The 25,408-nt window shown below is 42.1% G+C and overlaps 1 protein-coding gene across 1 annotated transcript in view; it reads right to left on the minus strand.

Moving 5' to 3' along the window:
* LOC139563670 (isthmin-2-like) overlaps positions 1-25,408 on the minus strand; it is a 49,121-nt gene that overhangs the window by 14,132 nt on the left and 9,581 nt on the right. The window contains exons 2-5 of the mRNA XM_071382523.1: positions 24,263-24,502; positions 18,868-19,161; positions 18,150-18,246; positions 235-372 (exon numbers count right to left, since the gene is read on the minus strand). Of these exons, the coding sequence (XP_071238624.1) occupies positions 235-372; positions 18,150-18,246; positions 18,868-19,161; positions 24,263-24,502 (769 nt within the window). The remainder of the gene's footprint in view (positions 1-234; positions 373-18,149; positions 18,247-18,867; positions 19,162-24,262; positions 24,503-25,408) is intronic.

Consider the following 25,408-nt stretch of genomic DNA (forward strand, 5'->3'; position numbering starts at 1 on the left):
ACACAGCCATTATTGATGACATCACCCAGGCCATTATAGATGACATCACCCAGGCCTTTATAGATAACATCACCCAGGCCATTATTGATGACATCACCCAGGCCATTATTGATGACATCATCCAGGCCATTATTGATGACATCACCCAGGCCATTATAGATGACATCACCCAGGCCATTATTGATGACATCACCAAGGCCATTATTGATGACATCACCCAGGTTTCTATCTCACCTGGGCATCTGTCCAGGTCGCAGGTCCGGGACTCGGTCGCTGTGCATGCGTAACCACAGGAACGGATACGCTTCTGGTTGCCGTGGCCGCAGGTGACGCTGCATGGCGACCAGTCACTCCACTCCTCCTCCTCGTACTCTGAGATGGAGGGATGAGAGGGGGGGGGGGTATTTAAAGCCTTGTTCACATTGTCAATTTGAAGTGACTCAGGTTGTAATGTAACAAAATGAGGAAAAAGTCAAGGGGTCTGAATACTTTCCGAATGCATTGTACAAAAACTCAGCAAAAAAAAAAGTCCCTTTTTCAGGACCCTGTCTTTCAAAGATAATTCGTAAAAATCCAAATAACTTCACAGATCTTCATTGTAAAGGGTTTAAACACTGTTTCCCATGCTTGTTCAATGAACCAAAAACAATTAATGAACATGCACCTGTGGAACGGTCGTTAAGACACTAACAGCTTACAGACGGTAGGCAATTAAGGTCACAGTTATGAAAACTTAGGGCACTAAAGAGGCCTTTCTACTGACTCTGAAAAACACCAAAAGAAAGACGCCCAGGGTCCCTGCTCATCTGTGTGAACGTGCCTTAGGCATGCTGCAAGGAGGCATGAGGACTGCAGAAGTGGCCAGGGCAATAAATTGCAATGTCCGTACTGTGAGACACCTAAGACAGCGCTACAGGGAGACAGGATGGACAGCTGATCGTCCTCGTAGTGGCAGACCACAGTGTAACAACACCTGCACAGGATCGGTACATCCAAATCATCTTTACCTGGGCATAGTCATGGGTCCTACCTCGACAACTTCTTACAGTGTGAACTTTATAAGTGCTGAATGCAGGTTGACTACGAGGACCGTACCCTCTAGAGTTTTACCACCAAGATTAGAAGATTATAACACAAAACCAAGACAATTGTTTTATGCCTAACCAATAGGATTCTGAGACGACCTAAAGATACAGTTAAAACACAAAGCTATGTGTAGATGCGGACACAATATCCTAGTGACATCGACACCGTGGCTTACAGAAAGAGGAATTGCTGTACAACCTGATTTGACTAGAGTGAGACAATTTACCATCATTTTGAGGTGCCAAATGATTTGGTGAAGTAACAATATACCCCCCCCCCCTTAGAACTCTTTCTAAGTAGCTTTGTAAAGGTGATCTGACTGGTTAAAAGTGGCAACATACTAGGCAGCTTTTGCCTCTTTAGGGACATCGTGTGTCATCTGTGGCCAGTGGACTACCTGGAACAGTGTATATGCATGTTGTTCCTGAGACGCTATCCCCTTGCAAGAGAGTAGAATGTACACATAAAAAGAGTTTGCCGGCTCTGGGGAACACACATACAAATGATGACTGGTTCTATCAGGAATCAGGTAAGACCCAGATGCAGACCGTGTTGAAGTAACAATGTTAATTAGAGCAACAGAGGCAAAGGTACAGGACGGCAGGCAGGTACAGGACGGCAGGCAGGCTCAGGGTCAGGTCAGGCAGAGGTCGGAAAACCAGAGGTGGGGCAAAGGTACAGGCAGGCAGGCTCAGGGTCAGGCAGAGTGGTCAGGTGGTTGGGCTAAGGGTCAGGACAGGCTAGGGTCAAAACCAGGAGAACGAGAAAAAGGGAGACAGGGGAAAAGCAGGAGCTGATACAAAAAACGCTGGTAGGCTTGAACAAACAAGACGAACTGGCAACAGACAGACAGACAGACAGAGAACACATGTATAAATACACAGGAGATGATGGGGAAGATGGGCGACACCTGGAAGGGGGTGGACAAAAGCACAAAGACAGGTGAAACAGATCAGGGATCAGCAAGGGGAGTGTACTGTAAATATAAAAGGGCTTTATGGACCTGGAGAAGGTGTGCACCAATAATATCGGGTGTTAGTAAGAAATCACTTTAAGTGAGTTTCAATCAGTTTGGGGCGGCAGGTAGCCTAGTGGTTAGAGCGTTGGGTCAGTAACCGAAAGGTTGCTAGATTGAATCACAGAGTTGACAAGGTAAAAATCTGTCATTCTGCCCCTGAACAAGGCAGTTAACTCACTGTTCCAAGGCCGTCATTGAAAATAAGAATTTGTTCTTAACTGTCTTGCCTAGTTAAAATAAATAAAAAGTTAGACTAAAACAAGGAAATGTAACCAACGTCTGTTAAATCCACCCTGCTAGCATGAAAATACTTCCACCTTGCTGTCATATAGCGGGTAAACGCAAGCATTTCCTGTGACTGTGCCTCAAAACCAAATACTTACCTGGCTCACCACTCCACCCTGGACTTGAACAGCCTTTACGACCAGGTCCACCTGTACAAGGCAGGAGTTCCCACCTTTGCCCGGACCCTAAAGGACATCGCCCTCAACCACAGCCCCAACACCTCACACATGAGCAACAGATCAATAGACACCCCGCCCAGACCAGCGAGACACTCTCCCAGACCCCCCCCCCCGGACCTACACATTTACATTTTTACATTTTAGTCATTTAGCAGACGCTCTTATCCAGAGCGACTTACAGTAGAGTGCATACATTTTATTACATTTTTACATACTGAGACAAGGATCCCTACCCCTACCCCTACCGACCAAACCCTCCCTAACCCGGACGACGCTATGCCAATTGTGCGTCGCCCCACGGATCTCCCGGTTGCGGCCGGCTGCGACAGATCCTGGGCGCGAACCCAGCCCAGCCTGGGCGCGAACCCAGACACTCTGGTGGCGCAGCTAGCACTGCGATGCAGTGCCCTAGACCACTGCGCCACCCAGGAGACTTATACACATAGAGGACCCACGCCGAGAGGACCTACATCAAGACCACAGCACCACCAGCCACATCCACACCCCCACCCCCACCAATCAACACGCACCCAAGTCAACCGTGCCCACACCCCATTTAGGCCCCTCAGATCAGACCTATGCTCCCCCCCCCCCCCCCCCCCATTCCTGCAAAGAGGGCCTCAACATGAAAGTCACACATACGCCCAGGCCGTGTGCAAACAGGCCCAACCCCTACTCTTACACAAGCCCAAGCCAATGGCATGTACCAGATTATCAGCAGACTCTGCTCACACGAATAACAACATTGGGCACTTTTTGGAACACAAAGCCTTCACCATTTCATCCTGGAATATCCAAGGCCTGAGGTCATCTGCCTTTGACCCAAAGAGCAGGAACCTGGACTTCACCAAAGAAATTAGAAATACAGACATTGCCATCCTACTATTCTTTCTAGGTAACAGTAAGCTGGTAGTCCCATCCACCAAACCACCAGGTGTTAAACAGGGAAGGGACTCAGGGAGTATGCTAATTTTGTATAGAGCAGACCTGTCAGGGAAAAATTACATACTTACCTGATTTGTTTGATAACCTAACCTAACTCACACTATTTAATGAATCAAAACAGGAACATTTTACATTTGGCTAGAAATTCAAAAGGAAATGATCTCAACAGAGAAAAATGTCCTCCTGTGTGCTACCTATATCCCCCCACTAGAATCCCCATACTTTAATGAAGACAGTTTCTCCATCCTGGAAATCAATCATTTCCAGGCCCAGGGACATGTACTAGTCTGTGGCAAACTAAATGCCAGAACTGGACAAGAACCTGACACCCTCAGCACACCGAGGGACAAACACCTACCTGGAGGTGACAGCATTCCCTCCCCCATATGCCCCCCTAGGCACAACATAACCAACATAAACGGGTCATAACTCCTGCAGCTCTGTTGCATGCTGGATATGTACATAGTCAATGGTAGGCTTTGAGGGGACTCCTATGGTAGGCACACCAATAGATCATCTCTTGGCAGTAGTACTGTAGACTACTTTATCACTGACCTCAACCCAGAGTCTCTCAGAGCGTTCACAGTCAGCCCACTGACACCCCTATCAGACCACAGCAAAATCACAGTTTACTTGAACAGAGCAATACTCAATCATGAGGCATTGAAGCCAAAGGCCCTGAAAAATATTAAGAAATGCCATAGATGGAAGGAAAGTATTGTGGAAACATCCCGAAAAACAATGAGCCAACAACAAATTCAATCCCTTTTAGACAACTTCCTGGATAAAACGTTCCACTGTAATAGTGAAGGTGTAAACTTGGCAGTAGAAAATCAAAACAATATATTTCACCTCTCAGCTTCCCTATCAAATCAAAAAAAATCTAACAGAAAACAGAAGAAAATTAACAACAATGACAAATGGTTTGATGAAGAATTCAAAAACCTAGGAAAGAAATTGAGAAACATGTCCAACCAAAAACAGAGAGACCCAGAAAACCTGAGCCTTCGCTACGATGAATCACTAAAACAATACAGAAATACACTACGGAAAAAGAAGGAACAGCACGTCAGAAATCAGCTCAATGTAATTGAAGAATCCATAGAATCTAACCACTTCAGGGGAAATTTAAAAAACTAAACAAAAGTTTGCAAGCCTCCCCCTTTTTCCTCCAAACATAACAATGGTCATTATGGCCAAACAGTTCTAATATTGCTTCATCAGACCAGAGGACATTTCTCCAAAGAGTACAATCTTTGTCCCCATGTGCAGTTACAAACCGTAGTCTGGCTTTTTTATGCCAGTTTTGGAGCAGTGGCTTCTTCCTTGCTGAGTGGCCTTTCAGGTTATGTCGATATAGGACTCATTTTACTGTGGATATAGATACTTTTGTACCTGTTTCCTCCAGCATCTTCATAAGGTCCTTTGCTGTTGTTCTGGGATTGATTTGCACTTTTCGCACCAAAGTACGTTCACCTCTAGGAGACAGAACGTGTCTCCTTCCTGAGCGGTATGACGGCTGCGTGGTCCCATGGTGTTTATACTTGCGTACTATTGTTTGTACAGATGAACGTGGTACCTTCAGGCGTTTGGAAATGTATCCCAAGGATGAACCAGACTTGTGGAGGTCTACATTTTCTTTTCTGAGGTCTTGGCTGATTTCTTTTGATTTTCCCATGATGTCAAGCAAAGAGGCACTGAGTTTGAAGGTAGGCCTTGAAATACATCCACAGGTACACCTCCAATTGACTCAAATGATGTCAATTAGCCTATCAGAAGCTTCTAAAGCCATGACATTATTTTCTGGAATTTTCCAAGCTGTTTAAAGACACAGTCAACTTAGTGTATGTAAACTTCTGACCCACTGGAATTGTGATACAGTGAATTATAAGTGTAATAATCTTTCTGTAAACAATTGTTGGAAAAATTACTTGTGTCATGCACAAAATGTCCTAACAGACTTGCCAAAACTATAGTTTGTTAACAAGAGATTTGTGGAGTGGTTGAAAAACGAGTTTTAATGACTCCAACCTAAGTGTATGTAAACTTCCGACTTCAACTGTACATAATATGACATTTGTAATGTCTTTATCCTTTTGGAAATTCTGTGAATCTAATGTTTAATTTTTATTGTTTATTTCACTTTTGTTTATTATTTACTTCACTTGCTTTGGCAATGTTAACATATGTTTTCCATGCCAATAAACCCCTACAATTGAATCGAAATTGAGGGAGAGAGAGATAGAGACAAAGAAACCATGGCTTGTGCCATGGCCCATAACTCGTGGGAGAGAGAGAGAGAAAGTGTGTAGGTACATGTGTATCTCACCACAGCAAGTCAGAAACAAATAAGATAAACAATGCATCTAAGACCCTTTTATTAGCATATGAGTTTCGACCAATAGTATTACTGTAAGGTTAACCTCCAATTAGATATCAGACCTACGGGATGTAACTCTCTGCTTCTCAAAGATGAGACAATGGGGAGTGGCAAGGTAATGAGGCATTCCTATGACAACACAAAGGAATTCGTTGAATAAGGTTAAAAACTTCTTGTCAATAGGGGGGCCCTGTTTTCACTTTGGAAAAAATCGTGCCCAAATTAAACTGCCTCGTACTCTATTCTAGATCGTACAATATGCATATTATTATTACTATTGGATAGAAAACACTCTCAAGTTTCTAAAACTGTTTGAATTATATCTGTGAGTAAAACAGAACTCATTTTGCAGCAAACTTCCATACAGGAAGTGAAAAATCTGAAAACGATGCTCTGTTCCAGGGCCTGCCTATTCAATTGCCTAATATTTATCGATATGCATGCACTTCATACGCCTTCCACTAGATGTCAACAGGCAGTGGAAGGTGGAATGGGGTGTCTAGCTTGATCTGAGGTCGAACAAGAGCCTTTGGAGTGGGAGGTCAGGAATTTCCTTTGTCTACCAAGGCGCGAGGCGGAGCTCGACATTAGCTTCTGAAAAGCGTTCGGTATACACGGCTAATATCTCCGGCTCTGTTTTTATTTGATACATATTAGAAAAACATCATAAAGTAGGTTTTTTCAACCGAGTTTCATCAGTTTATTCAACGTTTATTGGGGCTTTTGGAGTTTTCCGTTCTTTGCGTCGAGAGAAACTGGGAACGTCATCAACATTGGCTAGCATTGTGGCACGAATTCGACAGGAGAAAAGGACATTCTAAAACCAAACAACGATTTATCCTCGACCTAGGACTCCTTGTACAAGATTCTGATGGAAGCTAAACAAAAGTAAGAACAATTTATGATGTTATTTCGTATTTCTGTGGAAAATGTTATTCCAATTCTCTGCCGTTTTGGCGGGCGCTGTCTTGCAATAACGCAAGCTGTTTGTTATGGGAAAGTTATTTTAAAAAATCTAACACGGCGGTTGCATTAAGAACCAGTGTATCTTTCATTTGCCATACAACAATTATTTTTATGTAAAGTTTATGATGAGTTCTTTGGTCAGATTAGGTGAGTGTCCAAACTAGCTCCGGACATTCTGGTGAATCGATGCTACATATTCACAATGTATAACCACGGTTTGCAGCTCTAAATATGCAAATTTTCGAACAAAACATAAGTGTATTGTATAACCTGATGTTATAAGACTGTCATCTGATGAAGTTGGTCAAGGTTAGTGATTAATTTTATATCTTTTGCTGGTTTTTGCGAATGCTATCTATGCGGTGAATAAATGCGGTTGTGTGTTTGGCTATTGTGGTAAGCTAATATAATTCTATATTGTGTTTTCGCTGTAAAACACTTTTAAAAAATCGGAAATATTGGCTGGATTCACAAGATGTTTATCTTTCATTTGCTGTACACCATGTATTTTTCATAAATGTTTTATGATGAGTATTTAGGTATTTCACGTTGCTCTCTGTAATTATTCTGGCTGCTTTGGTGATATTTTTGATGGTAGCTGCAATGTAAAACTATGATTTATACCTCAAATATGCACATTTTAGAAAAAAACATAAATGTATTGTATAACATGTTATAAGACTGTCATCTGATGAAGTTGTTTCTTGGTTAGTGACTAATTATATCTCTATTTGGTCGGTTTTGTGATAGCTACCTATGCGGTACAAACATGGTGAAAATATGCGGTTGAGTCTTTGGCTATTGTGGTTAGCTAATAGAAATACACATTGTGTTTTCGCTGTAAAACATTTAAAAAATCGGAAATGATGGCTGGATTGACAAGATGTTTATCTTTCATTTGCTGTATTGGACTTGTGATTTCATGATATTTATATGCTATTATTTACTTGTGGCGCTATGCTAGGCTATGCTAGTCAGCTTTTACTGATGAGGATGCTCCCGGATCCGGGATGGGTGTTAAGTAGAGGTTAATGATGAGAGTCACTTCGGGGGCTGCACTGCAGAACTACATGATTTTAAAATACGAACCGATAAATTCATGAATATCCAAAACAGTAATTTTCCACAGGCAAAGCTATTACTACTATAATTCCAAACGTGCTTAAGCTGAAACTTAAGGTTCACATAACTCGACAATTGCAAGTAAAAACGAACATAAATTCATCTCAGACAATAGTCTTTTCCGTAAATGTCGGGTTATTTCCTGGTTCATATCCTACCAGAACTAGTGAAGTATATAGATCTGATTTTGTTGAAAAATCCATTTAAATTCCAGGTTGTAAGGCAACAAAATAGGAAAAATGCCAAGATGGGTGAATACTTTTGAGTACAACTCAAAACAATAACCCGTTTGTCTGTTGGAACGTTTTATATTAGACAAGACGATTCACACAATTTCATTGTTACAATTTGGACCTTATACAAAACAAATATCAAGCTAATATCAAATCGCAGATATTTATGAACGTGTTTTTAACTCTTCCAACTCAACATTGACTAAAAGGCTACGTAACAGACTTCATTGACTCAAATCAACATCTCTCACAATAAGGATTTACAGATAAAGCCTGTTTTAGGGTAACATAATATACTTATTGATTCAAATAAATAACGGGCACTGTTTTCAATAATCACCATCAATTAAAACACTGCCTTCAACTATACCTTGACCATAGGGGTCAACACAACATCCACCAAGTTTCAATATCTCAATAATATGATTTATCCAAGCCCAGATGGTACCTTATGCAATAACATCCAACAATATAATTGCCTTAAGGAATAAGGACTGGAGAATGAATCATACACGATGGCCGACTGGGCTCCTAATCTGGGAGGGAGGGATGTATTCAACTGGGCTCCTAATCTGGGAGGAAGGGATGTATTCAACTGGGCTCCTAATCTGGGAGGAAGGGATGTATTCAACTGGGCTCCTAATCTGGGAGGAAGGGATGTATTCAACTGGGCTCCTAATCTGGGAGGAAGGGATGTATTCAACTGGGCTCCTAATCTGGGAGGAAGGGATGTATTCAACTGGGCTCCTAATCTGGGAGGAAGGGATGTATTCAACTGGGCTCCTAATCTGGGAGGAAGGGATGTATTCAACTGGGCTTAACTAGCAGGCGAGCAATTATTGTAATTATCCTAAAAGGAAAACAAAGCAGGAATTTCCAGGAGATAGGTAGCCACTTGTTATTCAGATTACAGTTCATGTGTGTTTTTGTCCAGTAACATTAACCCCTCAAACAACCCTTTCATACAGAAATATACTTAGTGGAAATAGAAGGCTGAATAAACACAGGTAAAATACCAACTTCAAGCATGTCTGAATCCTAATGATTAACTCCATGTTCACTAATGTTTTGATTATCAAAATAATATCTTATGCCCAAGGTTGCCATACCAATGTAATAGAACAGGGGCAGGCAACCCTGCTCCTGGAATGTCACAGGTACTGCAGGACACCTGACCAACTGAGCTAATTGACCAGGTCAGAGATTGACTAAATTACACACACCTGGTCTTCCAGGTCAGTTTTAATCAAAAACATGAAGTGAAACTCCAGGACCAGGGTTGCTACCCTTGTAATATAATTCAAATGGATAGAGACAGAGAGAAGACAACCATCACACAGTGACCTATACATTACTGGGGATAGATACAGAGAGAAGACAGAGACCCATACATTACTGGGGATAGAGACAGAGAGAAGACAGAGACCTATACATTACTGGGGATAGAGACAGAGAGAAGACAGTGGCCTATGAATTACTGGTGATAGAGACAGAGAGAAGACAGTGGCCTAGGAATTAGTTAGGATAGAGACAGAGAGAAGACAGTGGCCTATGAATTACTGGGGATAGAGACAGAGAGAAGACAGTGGCCTATGAATTACTGGGGATAGAGACAGAGAGAAGACAGTGGCCTATGAATTAGTGGGGAAAGAGACTGTGAGAAGACAGAGGCCTATGAATTGCTGGGGATAGAGACAGAGAGAAGACAGAGGCCTATGAATTACTGGGGATAGAGACAGAGAGAAGACAGAGGCATATGAATTACTGGTGATAGAGACAGAGAGAAAACAGTGGCCTATGAATTACTGGTGATAGAGACAGAGAGAAAACAGTGGCCTATGAATTACTGGTGATAGAGACAGAGAGAAGACAGTGGCCTATGAATTACTGGTGATAGAGACAGAGAGAAGACAGTGGCCTATGAATTACTAGGGAGAGAGACCGTGAGAAGACAGAGGCCTATACATTACTGGGGATAGAGACAGAGGCCTATGAATTACTGGGGATAGAGACAGAGGCCTATGAATTACTGGGGAAAGAGACACAGGCCTATGAATTACTGGGGATAGAGACAGAGGCCTATGAATTACTGGGGATAGAGACAGAGAGAAGACAGAGGCCTATGAATTACTGGGGAAAGAGACAGAGAGAAAACAGTGGTGGCTGATTTTGCTCTCTATTTAGGAGGCGGGATCAGGTTCCGACAAAATGTCCTCTAATTTATAAAAAAATATATTACTGTACTCAAAGATCTGGAAATTGCCTTTAACATTCCTCACACGGGGCATCAATATTGATTGTCGCTTTTGAACTATTTAAAAGTAAACGCTACAGACATCACTTCTATGCAAAAGACGAATTGGTGTTCAATATTTTGGTTATCAACACACTGATGTCGGACCTGTCAAGTAAAGTGAATCTCCTTAACAGAGACAGACACCAACCTGCTGTAAACTGATCTAGGACCTGCCAAGTAAAGTGAATCTCCTTAACAGAGACAGACACCAACCTGCTGTAAACTGATCTAGGACCTGTCTCTGTCTTAGTTAGACTCCATCCCAGCACCAGAGACTCTTAACTGTTCTGTTCGGTTCTGTTTCCACAAAGAAGTTAACGACGTGGGACTAAATTAATATTGCATATTTTTCAGGAAAGTATGATGTCACTAATGATTAGGCTATGGGGCCAGCTGGCAGTTTAGGATGTGTGTGTGTGTGTTTGTGTGTGTGTTTGTTTGTGTGTGTGTATGAGCGTGCATGTGTGTACGAACACGTATGTGTATGCACCAGTCTGTGTGCATGTGTGTGTGTGTGGACGTGTGTGTATCCTCGTAAGTGTGTATGTACCAGTCTCTGTGTGTGTGTGTGTGTGTGTGTGTGTGTGTGTGTGTGTGTGTGTGTGTGTGTGTGTGTGTGTGTGTGTGTGTGTGTGTGTGTGTGTGTGTGTGTGTGTGTGTGTGTGTGTGTGTGTGTGTTTTTCTCCTGGAATTAAATACATACAGTATGTCAATGGTAAATTCAGCAGCTTCCAGCAGAGTGGACAGAGCCAAAACAAACAATGCCCCAGGACAGTTAGGCTTCTACTAGGCAGGCTAATAGGGTTTCTGTTTAATGAACAATGAGTTCTCTCCCCATGTTAAAAAGATTACAGACTCAGTGGAGGGATGGAGGGAGAGCGTGAGAAGGAATAGAAGGGATAGAAGGAGGGAAGAGAGAGACATACAGCGAGGGAGAGCAATGTAAAAAATGACAGGGTTAAAATTGAAGGGAGAGGGTGAGTGGGGAGAAGATGAGGAGAGGGAGCAATGCTAGGTAGGAGATAGGGAGAGGGAGCAATGCTAGGTAGGAGATAGGGAGAGGGAGCAATGCTAGGTAGGAGATAGGGAGAGGGAGCAATGCTAGGTAGGAGATAGGGAGAGGGAGCAATGCTAGGTAGGAGATAGGGAGAGGGAGAAATGCTAGGTAGGAGATAGGGAGAGGGAGCAATGCTAAGTAGGAGATAGAGAGAGGGAGCAATGCTAGGTAGGAGATAGAGAGAGAGAGCAATGCTAGGTATGAGATAGGGAGAGGGAGCAATGCTAGGTAGGAGATAGGGAGAGGGAGCAATGCTAGGTAGGAGATAGGGAGAGGGAGTAATGCTAGGTAGGAGATAGAGAGAGGGAGCAATGCTAGGTAGGAGATAGGGAGAGATCCAGCAAGGAACATACTCAACATGGAGGGAACGAGAGGAGAAGAGAAATGAGGAGAGGAGAGAAGAGAAGAGAAGAAGAGAGAAAAGGAGAGAAAAGGAGAGAAGAAGAGAGGAGAGAAGACAGGAGAGAAGAAGAGAAGAGAAGAGAAGAGAGGAGAGGAGAGGAGAGGAGAGGAGAGGAGAGGAGAGGAGAGGAGGAGAGATTTATTTTCACTTTCATACTATACTTTCAAAACATTGCCAATAATATAACATCTAAAGTGTCTCTATTATTTTAAAACTATTGTGTGTGTAATGTTTACTGATATTTTGATTGTTTATTTCCCTTTTGTTTCTTGTCTATTTCACTTCCTTTGGCAATGTAAACATATGTTTTCCATGCCATTAAAGCCCTTTTAATTGAATTGAACTGAGAGAGAGAGACAGAGTGAGAGAGAAAAATAGAGAGAAAGATAGAAAGCGAGAAAGAGAGAGAGAGAGATACAAGTATTTCTAAAGAAATCAACCTACAGGCCTACAATATACCATAGCAAGTTTAAAGATCGTATATCCGAAACTCTAGGATGTCAACAAACACCTCTAAATGTGTCCCCAGAAGACAGAAAGCCCCTTCCTTACCTAGGCAGGGTGAACACAGTATACCTTACAGGCCAAGTCCAGCCTGTTCGTCCCTCTCCCTGGCTGTTTTAAAATAGGCATCAGAGAGCTGAGGGAGGGAAAGTTTGGGAGAGAGCCCGAAGGAGGGAGGGAGGGAGGATGGATGAGGGAGGGAGGGGGGAAGGATGGATGGATGGATGAGGGAGGGAGGGAGGGAGGGAGGATGAGGCAGGGAGCATGGAGGGAGGGTGAGGGAGGGAGGATGAGGGAGGGATGAGGGTGGGAGTGAGGGAGGATGAGGGAGGGAGGATGAGGGAGGGAGGATGAGGGAGGGAAGGAGGATGAGGGAGGGTGGGAGGATGAGGGAGGAATGAGGGAGGGAGGGAGGATGAGGGTGGGAGGAAGGATGATTGAGGGAGGGAGAATGAGGGAGGGAGGGAGGGAGGGAGGATGAGGGAGGACTAGGGAGGGAGGATGAGGGAGGGAGGGAGTTGGCATGTTTATGTAGCCGACCTTGAAAGAACAGCCTGGAATCATAAATCATGTCAGAGGAACAGAGGGACAGAGAGAGAGGGGGAGGCCGGTATCACTGTCTCTGAGCCCCACGGAGGAAACTGTCAGAACGAAAACATCTCCGACAGCTCGCTGCATGCATGCCCTGGCCCCTGACCCCTGACCCAGAATCATACACAAACACCAGCCCTCTCTCAGGCCTGTGATAAGGGACACCAAACAAACAGGAGTAACCCGCTTCTACAATAGAGATACAGTAACAATACACAAGCCAATACATGCTCTTAGAAACCTCATCTAGCCATTATCGAAGAAACTAAAGAGACAACTTCTGCTTTCTGAATTTTTTTAAATATTTTTTTTAAGGTTTTCCTTTTGAAAACTATGTGTTATAGCTATTAGTCAAAAACACGAGTGTCAAAATTGACTACAAAGTGTAAATAGAATAATTTGGGTCATAAAGTCAGACTCGTACAAAACTGAGTTTGGAACCTGAGTGCATCACAATGGTTGGGTTTTGGATTACAATTATATCAACAGTCAATGGCTCTTTAATCCTATTAACACGTGGTGGCACCTTGTTTTCTGGGATAAAGACTTGGCGAGTTCGCTTTCCACGGCCTGGTGACCACGGCCGGTCGGAGACCTCTCCCTGGGATGACCAATGGAATGGTCGAAAATGAGCAAACCCGGCCCACCCGGGACACTCAACATGAAATCGCCCACTGAAAAGCCTTCCCCAGACAACATGTGGTTGGTACTTGCCCTTCCCACATGAAAGAAATACTACTGTTTTCTGTAGAATATTACAGCACTTACTATGGAATTCTATAGTAAAATGTAGTATACTGTAGGATACTATACTGTACACTGTAGTATCGCTGGATCATGTGTAGTACTTACTATATAACGTTGTAGTATACTGTAGAATACTATACTACACACTATACTACACACTGGATCATGTGTGGTACTTACTATAGAACGTTGTAGTATACTGTAGAATACTACACACTGTAGTATCACTGGATCATGTGTAGTACTTACTATAGAACGTTGTAGTATACTGTAGAATACTATACTACACACTGTAGTATCTCTGGATCATGTGTAGTACTTACTATAGAACGTTGTAGTATACTGTAGAATACTATACACTGTAGTATCACTGGATCATGTGTAGTACTTACTATAGAACGTTGTAGTATACTGTAGAATACTATACTACACACTGTACTATCACTGGATCATGTGTAGTACTTACTATAGAACGTTGTAGTATACTGTAGAATACTATAGTATACGTGTTGAGCATTCGATTTGGATGCTGGAAGGGGCAAGGAGATCCCCAGCTCCGGTAAAACCAATGGTTAGAGATATATGCACATATTCTTATTCATCCCTTTACACTTGTGTGTGTATAAGGTAGTTGTTGTGAAATTGTTAGATTACTTGTTAGATATTACTGCACGTCGGGAACTAGAAGCACAAGGGGGGAGGGGGTGTCTCCTTGCCCCCCAGATGGCAACTCGAACACTCTGCACGTTAATGTGACGTTTTAATGATAATGACCTATAGACCATATCTGTGTTGTTGATGTTCAGACCCCAGCCCTAATCTACCTTCACGTTATAGAAAATGTGCACTTTTAGTATTTCTACAGTAGGTTTCCTGAAGAAAAAAGCTTACACTTCCGTGTCAAAGGGATTAAAACAAAAATACTACAGTAGATATGACAGTATACTACAGTCTGCAAAACACTATAGCAAATACTACAGTAGAATAACAGTATACTACAGTCTGCAAAACACTATAGCAAATACTACAGTATACTACAATCTGCAAAACACTATAGCAAATACTACAGTATACTACAGTCTGCAAAACACTATAGCAAATACTACAGTATACTACAATCTGCAAAACACTATAGCAAATACTACAGTATACTACAATCTGCAAAACACTATAGCAAATACTACAGTCTGCAAAACACTATAGCAAATACTACAGTATACTACAGTCTGCAAAACACTATAGCAAATACTACAGTATACTACAGTCTGCAAAACACTATAGCAAATACTACAGTATACTACAGTCTGCAAAACACTATAGCAAATACTACAGTATACTACAGTCTGCAAAATACTATAGCAAATACTACAGTATACTACAGTCTGCAAAACACTATAGCAAATACTACAGTATACTACAGTCTGCAAAACACTATAGCAAATACTACAGTATACTACAGTCTGCAAAACACTATAGCAAATACTACAGTATACTACAGTCTGCAAAATACTATAGCAAATACTACAGTATACTACAGTCTGCAAAACACTATAGCAAATACTACAGTATACTACAGTCTGCAAAACACTATAGCAAATACTACAGTATACTACAATCTGCAAAACACTATAGCAAATACTACAGTATACTACAGTCTGCAAAACACTATAGCAAATACTACAGTATACTACAGTCTGCAAAACACTATAGCAAATACTACAGTATACTACAATCTGCAAAACACTATAGCAAATACTACAGTAAACTACAGTCTGCAAAACACTATAGCAAATACTACAGTATACTACAGTCTGCAAAACACTATAGCAAATACTACAGTATACTACAATCTGCAAAACACTATAGCAAATACTACAGTATACTACAATCTGCAAAACACTATAGCAAATACTACAGTATACTACAGTCTGCAAAACACTATAGCAAATACTACAGTATACTACAGTCTGCAAAACACTATAGCAAATACTACAGTATACTACAGTCTGCAAAACACTATAGCAAATACTACAGTATACTACAGTCTGCAAAACACTATAGCAAATACTACAGTATACTACAGTCTGCAAAACACTATAGCAAATACTACAGTATACTACAGTCTGCAAAACACTATAGCAAATACTACAGTATGCTACAGTCTGCAAAACACTATAGCAAATACTACAGTATACTACAGTCTGCAAAACACTGTAGCAAATACTACAGTATACTACAGTCTGCAAAACACTATAGCAAATACTACAGTATACTACAGTCTGCAAAACACTATAGCAAATACTACAGTATACTACAGTCTGCAAAACACTATAGCAAATACTACAGTATACTACAGTCTGCAAAACACTATAGCAAATACTACAGTATACTACAGTCTGCAAAATACTATAGCAAATACTACAGTATACTACAGTCTGCAAAACACTATAGCAAATACTACAGTATACTACAGTCTGCAAAACACTATAGCAAATACTACAGTATACTACAATCTGCAAAACACTATAGCAAATACTACAGTATACTACAGTCTGCAAAACACTATAGCAAATACTACAGTATACTACAGTCTGCAAAACACTATAGCAAATACTACAGTATACTACAATCTGCAAAACACTATAGCAAATACTACAGTAAACTACAGTCTGCAAAACACTATAGCAAATACTACAGTATACTACAATCTGCAAAACACTATAGCAAATACTACAGTATACTACAGTCTGCAAGACACTATAGCAAATACTACAGTATACTACAGTCTGCAAAACACTATAGCAAATACTACAGTATACTACAATCTGCAAAACACTATAGCAAATACTACAGTAAACTACAGTCTGCAAAACACTATAGCAAATACTACAGTATACTACAATCTGCAAAACACTATAGCAAATACTACAGTATACTACAGTCTGCAAAACACTATAGCAAATACTACAGTATACTACAGTCTGCAAAACACTATAGCAAATACTACAGTATACTACAGTCTGCAAAACACTATAGCAAATACTACAGTATACTACAGTCTGCAAAACACTATAGCAAATACTACAGTATACTACAGTCTGCAAAACACTATAGCAAATACTACAGTATACTACAGTCTGCAAAATACTATAGCAAATACTACAGTATACTACAGTCTGCAAAACACTATAGCAAATACTACAGTATACTACAGTCTGCAAAACACTATAGCAAATACTACAGTATACTACAATCTGCAAAACACTATAGCAAATACTACAGTATACTACAGTCTGCAAAACACTATAGCAAATACTACAGTATACTACAGTCTGCAAAACACTATAGCAAATACTACAGTATACTACAATCTGCAAAACACTATAGCAAATACTACAGTAAACTACAGTCTGCAAAACACTATAGCAAATACTACAGTATACTACAATCTGCAAAACACTATAGCAAATACTACAGTATACTACAGTCTGCAAAACACTATAGCAAATACTACAGTATACTACAGTCTGCAAAACACTATAGCAAATACTACAGTATACTACAGTCTGCAAAACACTATAGCAAATACTACAGTATACTACAATCTGCAAAACACTATAGCAAATACTACAGTATACTACAGTCTGCAAAACACTATAGCAAATACTACAGTATACTACAATCTGCAAAAACACTACATTAACTGCTATATAATACTGTATATAGCATTTTTCTATTACTACAGTTTTTATACTGTAGTTAACTGTAAACACTACAGTGAATATTACAGTAAAGTCTGCAAAAACACTACAGTGACCATATATGATTTATACCATAGTATTTTTTCATGTGGTTTTGCTCGGGAAAATAGCTACTTTAGTGAAAACGCGGCTTCCATAAAGTTGTTCAACAATCTTGGGCAGATGGCCAGGATAAATATTCCATCCAACTAGATTCTACTGTCAACTGTCAAACCTGAGACTGGTGTGTTGTTGGTAAGTAGATATGTTTTGTTTATAGCTAGCTAGCTAGGTTAATTAGGTTAGCTAGGCTAGCTAGGTTAGCTAGCTAGCTACATGTCACTATTATATTAACTCTTGTTTGCCGTCAGTCATGACCGCTAGTATTTCTTAATGAGCATTGATGAAAAACGAGGCTAAATCTGGTAGTGCAGTGTCCCTTTAAGAGGATGTTATTTGCAGGGCATCTTCCAGGTAGGTGCTTGTGCTACACATCACATTGGTACGCATTGTAACTTGATACTGTTGAATTGTTCCTTCTTAATGCGTCATTTCAAGATAATTACAACAAAAACATTTAAACATAAAAAACCTTACCGTAGTTCTCCTTGGAGTCCCATCCCTTGTTGTTTCTCCAGTGGCTCCCCCAGTTTCCCCCCACCCCGGTCCCAGCCCCCCCGGTCTTCACCCCCACCTCGAACCCAGCCCCCCCGGTCTTCACCCCCACCTCGGTCCCAGCCCCCCCGGTCTTCACCCCAGCCCCTGTCCCAGTCCCAGTCCCCCCGGTCTTCACCCCAGCCCCTGTCCCAGTCCCAGTCCCCCCGGTCTTCACCCCAGCCCCTGTCCCAGTCCCAGTCCCCCCGGTCTTCACCCCAGCCCCTGTCCCAGTCCCAGTCCCCCCGGTCTTCACCCCAGCCCCCCCGGTCTTCACCCCAGCCCCTGTCCCAGTCCCCCCAGTCTTCAACCCAGCCCCTGTCCCAGTCCCCCCTGTCTTCAACCCAGCCCCTGTCCTAGTCTCCCCAGTCTCCACCCCAACCCTTATCCCAGTCTCAGTACCCCTGGTCTTCACCCCAGCCCCTGTCCCAGTCTCGGTCACCCCGGTCACCGCCCCTGTCCCTGTTGCAGTCCCCCCAGTTTCCACCCAAGCCCCAGTCCCAGTCCCCCCGGTCACCGCCCCTGTCCCAGCCCCAGTCCCCCCGGTCTCCACCCCAGTCTTCACCCCAGTCCCAGTCCCCCCGGTCTCCAACCCAGTCCCCCCGGTCTCCACCCCAGTCCCAGTCACCCCGGTCTCCAACCCAGTCCTCCCAGTCTCCACCCCAGTCCCTCTGGTCCCACTAAGCTCAGGTTCCTGTTCCTCAGCGTCATAGTTGTAGTCCTCTGTGGGCGGCTCCTGTTCCTGTTCCTCCAGGCTGGCCCTGCCGCCTAGCCCACTCTCAGTCTCAGCTTGGTCCGGGTACTCCCAGAACAGAGCCAAGAACAGCTTCTTGTGGCCGAGCCATTCCTTTGAGGACAGGGACCAGTCGTTGCGGCCCCCATCACCCCCCTCCTTGGCCAGGTCCATCTCCATCTCTGTTTCCGTCTGGGGGTCCTCAACCACCTCAATGGTCACCTGGGGGGAAGGGGAGGAGAGAGAGAGAGAAATTGAGGGGGGGGGGTATATATTGGTAAAGGGGGTCATTTGGGATGCAGAGATGGAGTCCCAGACTCTGATGCAGTTGATGGCCAGCATTTACTGAACACACAGTCCCAGATGACTGTAAAGCAACGCTGATCACACACACAGCGCCTTCACTAAGTATTCACACCCCTTTGACTTTTTTCCACATTTTGTTGTGTTATAAAGATTAAAATGGACTTAATTGTCATGTTCTGTTAGCCATCTACACAGAATACTCTGTAATGTCAAAGAGGCAGAAAAAAAAATATAAAGATGACAAATTAAACACTAATATATCTTCATTACATTAGTATTCAACCCCCTGAGTCAATACATGTTAGAATCACCTTTAGCAGCGATTACAGCGGTGTGTAAGGGGTGCGTGTTGGTGGCAGGGAAGTCAGGCGCACGAGAACGAACTTGGTAAAAACTGAGTTGTTTATAATAACTGCTGATAAAACTCCAAAAACCAAAATGTACAAAATAACAAAAGTGGGTACAAAACCCGTCGCACACCAACACAATACATACATACACATCACATACAAACAAACAATCTCCGACAAGGACATGAGGGGAAACAGAGGGTTAAATACACAACATGTAATTGATGGGATTGGAACCAGGTGTGAAGGAAGACAAGACAAAACCAATGGAAAATGAAAAATGGATCAGTGATGGCTAGAAGGCCGGTGACGTCGAACACCGCCCGAACAAGGAGAGGGACCGACTTTGGCGGAAGTCGTGACACTGTAAGTCTCTAAGAGCTATGCACACTTGAATTGTGCAATACTTGCAGATGATTCTTCAAGCTCTGTCAAGATGTTTGTTGATCATTGCTAGACAGCCAATTTCATGGCTTGCCATAGATTTTCAAGCTGATTAAATCCGAACCGTAACTAGGCCACTCAGGATCATTCAATGTTGTATTGGTAAGCAACTCCAGTGTATATTTGGCCATGTGTTTTAGGTTATTGTCCTGTTGAACGGTGAATTTGTCTCCCAGTGTCTGGTGGAAAGCAGACTGAAACAGGTTCTTTTCAAAGATTTTGTGCTTAGCTCTATTCCATGTATTTTAGTCCTAAAAACATTCCACAGTCCTTGCCGATGACAAGCATACCCATAACCTGATGCAGCAACCACCATGCTGGTGGTTATATGAAGAGTGGTACTCAGTGATGTGTTGGATTTGCCCACAAACATAACTCTTTGTATTCAGGACATAAAGTAAATTTTTTGGCCCAATTTTTTGCAGTTTTACTTTAGTGCCTTTTCTGCATATTGAAGCTGTACTGTACTGTACTGTACTTTATAGGACCTCTGTATATTGAAGCTGTACTGTACTGTACTGTATAGGACCTCTGTATATTGAATCTGTACTGTACTGTACTGTACTGTATAGGACCTCTGTATATTGAATCTGTACTGTACTGTACTGTACTGTACTGTACTGTACTGTATAGGACCTCTGTATATTGAATCTGTACTGTACTGTACTGTATAGGACCTCTGTATATTGAAGCTGTACTGTACTGTATAGGAACTCTGTATATTGAAGCTGTACTGTACTGTATAGGACCTCTGTATATTGAAGCTGTACTGTACTGTATAGGACCTCTGTATATTGAAGCTGTACTGTACTGTACTGTATAGGACCTCTGTATATTGAATCTGTACTGTACTGTACTGTACTGTATAGGACCTCTGTATATTGAATCTGTACTGTACTGTACTGTACTGTATAGGACCTCTGTATATTGAAGCTGTACTGTACTGTACTGTACTGTATAGGACCTCTGTATATTGAATCTGTACTGTACTGTATAGGACCTCTGTTTATTGAATCTGTACTGTACTGTATAGGACTTATGTATATTGAAGCTGTACTGTACTGTACTGTATAGGACCTCTGTATATTGAAGCTGTACTGTACTGTATAGGACCTCTGTATATTGAAGCTGTACTGTACTGTACTGTATAGGACCTCTGTATATTGAAGCTGGACTGTACTGTACTGTATAGGACCTCTGCATATTGAAGCTGTACTGTACTGTACTGTACTGTATAGGACCTCTGTATATTGAAGCTGTACTGTACTGTATAGGACCTCTGTATATTGAAGCTGTACTGTACTGTATAAGACCTCTGTATATTGAAGCTGTACTGTACTGTACTGTATAGGACCTCTGTATATTGGAGCTGGACTGTACTGTATAGGACCTCTGTATATTGAAGCTCTGTTTTCTCCCTCCTGTCTGAGCGGTAATTCTAAGAGTGTATTAGGCCCCACTACGACCCATTAGAGGCTGTGACTCGTACATACAGTGGGGCAAAAAAGTATTTAGTCAGCCACCAATTGTGCAAGTTCTCCCACTTAAAAAGATGAGAGAGTCCTGTAATTTTCATCATAGGTACACTTCAACTATGACAGACAAAATGAGATTTTTTCCCCCAGAAAATCACATTGTAGGATTTTTAATGAATTTATTTGCAAATTATGGTGGAAAATAAGTATTTGGTCACCTACAAACAAGCAAGATTTCTGGCTCTCACAGACCTGTAACTTCTTCTTTAAGAGGCTCCTCTGTCCTCCACTCGTTACCTGTATTAATGGCACCTGTTTGAACTTGTTATCAGTATAAAAGACACCTGTCCACAACCTCAAACAGTCACACTCCAAACTCCACTATGGCCAAGACCAAAGAGCTGTCAAAGGACACCAGAAACAAAATTGTAGACCTGCACCAGGCTGGGAAGACTGAATCTGCAATAGGTAAGCAGCTTGGTTTGAAGAAATCAACTGTGGGAGCAATTATTAGGAAATGGAAGACATACAAGACCACTGATAATCTCCCTCGATCTGGGGCTCCACGCAAGATCTCACCCCGTGGGGTCAAAATGATCACAAGAACGGTGAGCAAAAATCCCAGAACCACACGGGGGGACCTAGTGAATGACCTGCAGAGAGCTGGGACCAAAGTAACAAAGCCTACCATCAGTAACACACTACGCCGCCAGGGACTCAAATCCTGCAGTGCGAGACGTGTCCCCCTGCTTAAGCCAGTACATGTCCAGGCCCGTCTGAAGTTTGCTAGAGAGCATTTGGATGATCCAGAAGAAGATTGGGAGAATGTCATATGGTCAGATGAAACCAAAATAGAACTTTTTGGTAAAAACTCAACTCGTCGTGTTTGGAGGACAAAGAATGCTGAGTTGCATCCAAAGAACACCATACCTACTGTGAAGCATGGGGGTGGAAACATCATGCTTTGGGGCTGTTTTTCTGCAAAGGGACCAGGACGACTGATCCGTGTAAAGGAAATAATGAATGGGGCCATGTATCGTGAGATTTTGAGTGAAAACCTCCTTCCATCAGCAAGGGCATTGAAGATGAAACGTGGCTGGGTCTTTCAGCATGACAATGATCCCAAACACACCGCCCGGGCAACGAAGGAGTGGCTTCGTAAGAAGCATTTCAAGGTCCTGGAGTGGCCTAGCCAGTCTCCAGATCTCAACCCCATAGAAAATCTTTGGAGGGAGTTGAAAGTCTGTGTTGCCCAGCAACAGCCCCAAAACATCACTGCTCTATAGGAGATCTGCATGGAGGAATGGGCCAAAATACCAGCAACAGTGTGTGAAAACCTTGTGAAGACTTACAGAAAACGTTTGACCTCTGTCATTGCCAACAAAGGGTATATAACAAAGTATTGAGATAAACTTTTGTTATTGACCAAATACTTATTTTCCACCATAATTTGCAAATAAATTCATTAAAAATCCTACAATGTGATTTTCTGGATTTTTTTTCCTCATTTTGTCTGTCATAGTTGAAGTGTACCTATGATGAAAATTACAGGCCTCTCTCATCTTTTTAAGTGGGAGAACTTGCACAATTGGTGGCTGACTAAATACTTTTTTGTCCCACTGTAGCTGTGGATCTGAAGGATAGCCACTTCCACCCATAATGCCCCAGACAAACCATAAATGAAGTCACTCCAGTCAAATATTTACTGGATATTGTCAATCAGGAGATTGTAATGTACAGAATGTTAGTCATTTATTAACGGTGAAGAGACCAGGCCAGTGTTTGTGTGCAAGACAGAGATATTTGAACACCCTCATTTATATTATGGATCTACTGCGTTCTATTCTACTCTACTGTTGTATTCTATTCCCCATAGGGCACCAGTACAGTCTGGTATGGTTCACTCAGCTCGTCAAGCTATGACCCTCTACAGTCAAAACCAATGAATTCCAGCCGACGTGATAACAAGGTGAAAAGCCCATTAAAGCAGACGAGGCTATTAGCCGCTGGTTCCCAAAGAAAGAATGATAAAACCAAATATCTCTGTCTGGTTCCTATAAACTAGAAGAGGATGGCCCAATCCCACTTGGAGGAAGGACACATGTTCCTTGTTACTAAAAAAAAAACGAGGCGCTCTCAATTTCTGGATACCTGGACTTCTCTCGTGTCGGTTTTACCCCAAAGTTAAACTTCATTTATTTTCAAATCCACTTGCACATATAAACTATCTCTGTAATAACCCAAAATATAAAATAAAACCTCTGTATAAAATAACGTCCTGGTAGATAATTGAGAGCTGCTGCTCTTGGAGAGCACGTTAATAGGCTGACCTTTCACCCCTTAGATTTGTTGTTTTTTTTGGCTCAGGGATTCAAACCAGTGACCTTTCAGTTATTGGCCCAACGCTCCCAACCGCTAGGCTACCTGGCACCCTTAGTTTTAATGCAGGTGTGTGTGTGTGTGTGTGTGTGTGTGTGTGTGTGTGTGTGTGTGTGTGTGTGTGTGTGTGTGTGTGTGTGTGTGTGTGTGTGTGTGTGTGTGTGTGTGTGTGTGTGTGTGTTACGGTAATGCTGTGTTGAATATCATTCCTCTGGGAGCTGCCATTAAAAACACCCTGAGATCTTTGATGTGAAACCTCTAAGCTTTCAGACATCCTTCCCTTTCTGCCAGAATGAAACGGTACTATAGATTCCCACCTGTACAGTATGTTGTGGTTGTTATCTTAGGGTGTGCGGGTTAGGGTTCTACCTGTATATTAGGGTTGTGAGATCCCAGGTCTGCGTTGGCCAGCTCAGGGAAGTTCCTGAGGTCCAGGATGAAGGGTTCTGGTTCCTCCTCTGGTTCTGGTTTGGGCAGAACCCCGTGGTTCCGGCGTCGGGGTCTCTGGGAGGGCTGGGTGGAGGACGCCAGGTTTTGCAGCTGGTTCTGCTGCTGGAGGTCCTCCAGAGTCTCATCCACATCGCCACCCGGGCTGGTCTGAGATATTGCCTGTCGGGAAAAAAAAAGAGAGAGACCTTATACAGGTTGACACTAGAATCGAGAACTTTGATCCATTGACGTGATCTCTGACATCATTCACATTGATATATTGACTAGATCCATTGAGAGTAGGTATCTCTTTTGTTGGCTGGGTGGGGCTGGAGGACTGGGATGGGAGGTTGGATGTAGAGGCCCACTTCTTTTTCCTGTTTATACTGAATTTATTATTACTTAAACCTTAAAAAATATGATCGAAATGATCAATACTTTGTAGTTATTTACCTTTTGTGCTGTTTTATTTTACTATCTCTTCTTTTTTTCTTCTTTGAGTGGCAGCCCACAGGGACAATGTAGAAATAATGAATTGAAAATATATAGAATATGAAATTATATCAATTAAAATATTGTACCTGGCTGAAACCCACATCAACGGAAAAAAAAGCAATACAAATAATAAAATTCTAATAATTGGGCACAATTTTTTTTGGGGTCGGAATGTTTTCAAAATGTTGTGAAATGTTCCCGAGAGAATAACAACGTCCAATTGTCTTGCTGACAATAATCTTGTAAATGTTGAGGGAAGAACATTCCTGTGACATTACAGAACATTTCACACATAGTCAGATAAGGTCATTTCTGTGTAAAAGCCCCATGAGCACCAACATGTGAAGGTTATAGAGGGAATGTCAAATCTGGTGTTGAATGAAAGCCAAGAGTCCATATGTTTGATAAATCAAGGCATATATACATTTTTCTATCCTAAATATTAGGAATAAGTAAAGGCATTGATTTCTGGGTCAAACAGATGGAAAAATTTGGTCTTTTATAAAACCTCTCTCAGAAAAAGTCTTAAAAGGTATCAGAAATACATAAAAACACAATGTTGAAGTAATGATCCCTGCCAGGTAATATCAA

The sequence above is a fragment of the Salvelinus alpinus genome, chromosome 34, assembly GCF_045679555.1.
Source record: "Salvelinus alpinus chromosome 34, SLU_Salpinus.1, whole genome shotgun sequence".
Classification (NCBI taxonomy): Eukaryota; Metazoa; Chordata; class Actinopteri; order Salmoniformes; family Salmonidae; genus Salvelinus; species Salvelinus alpinus.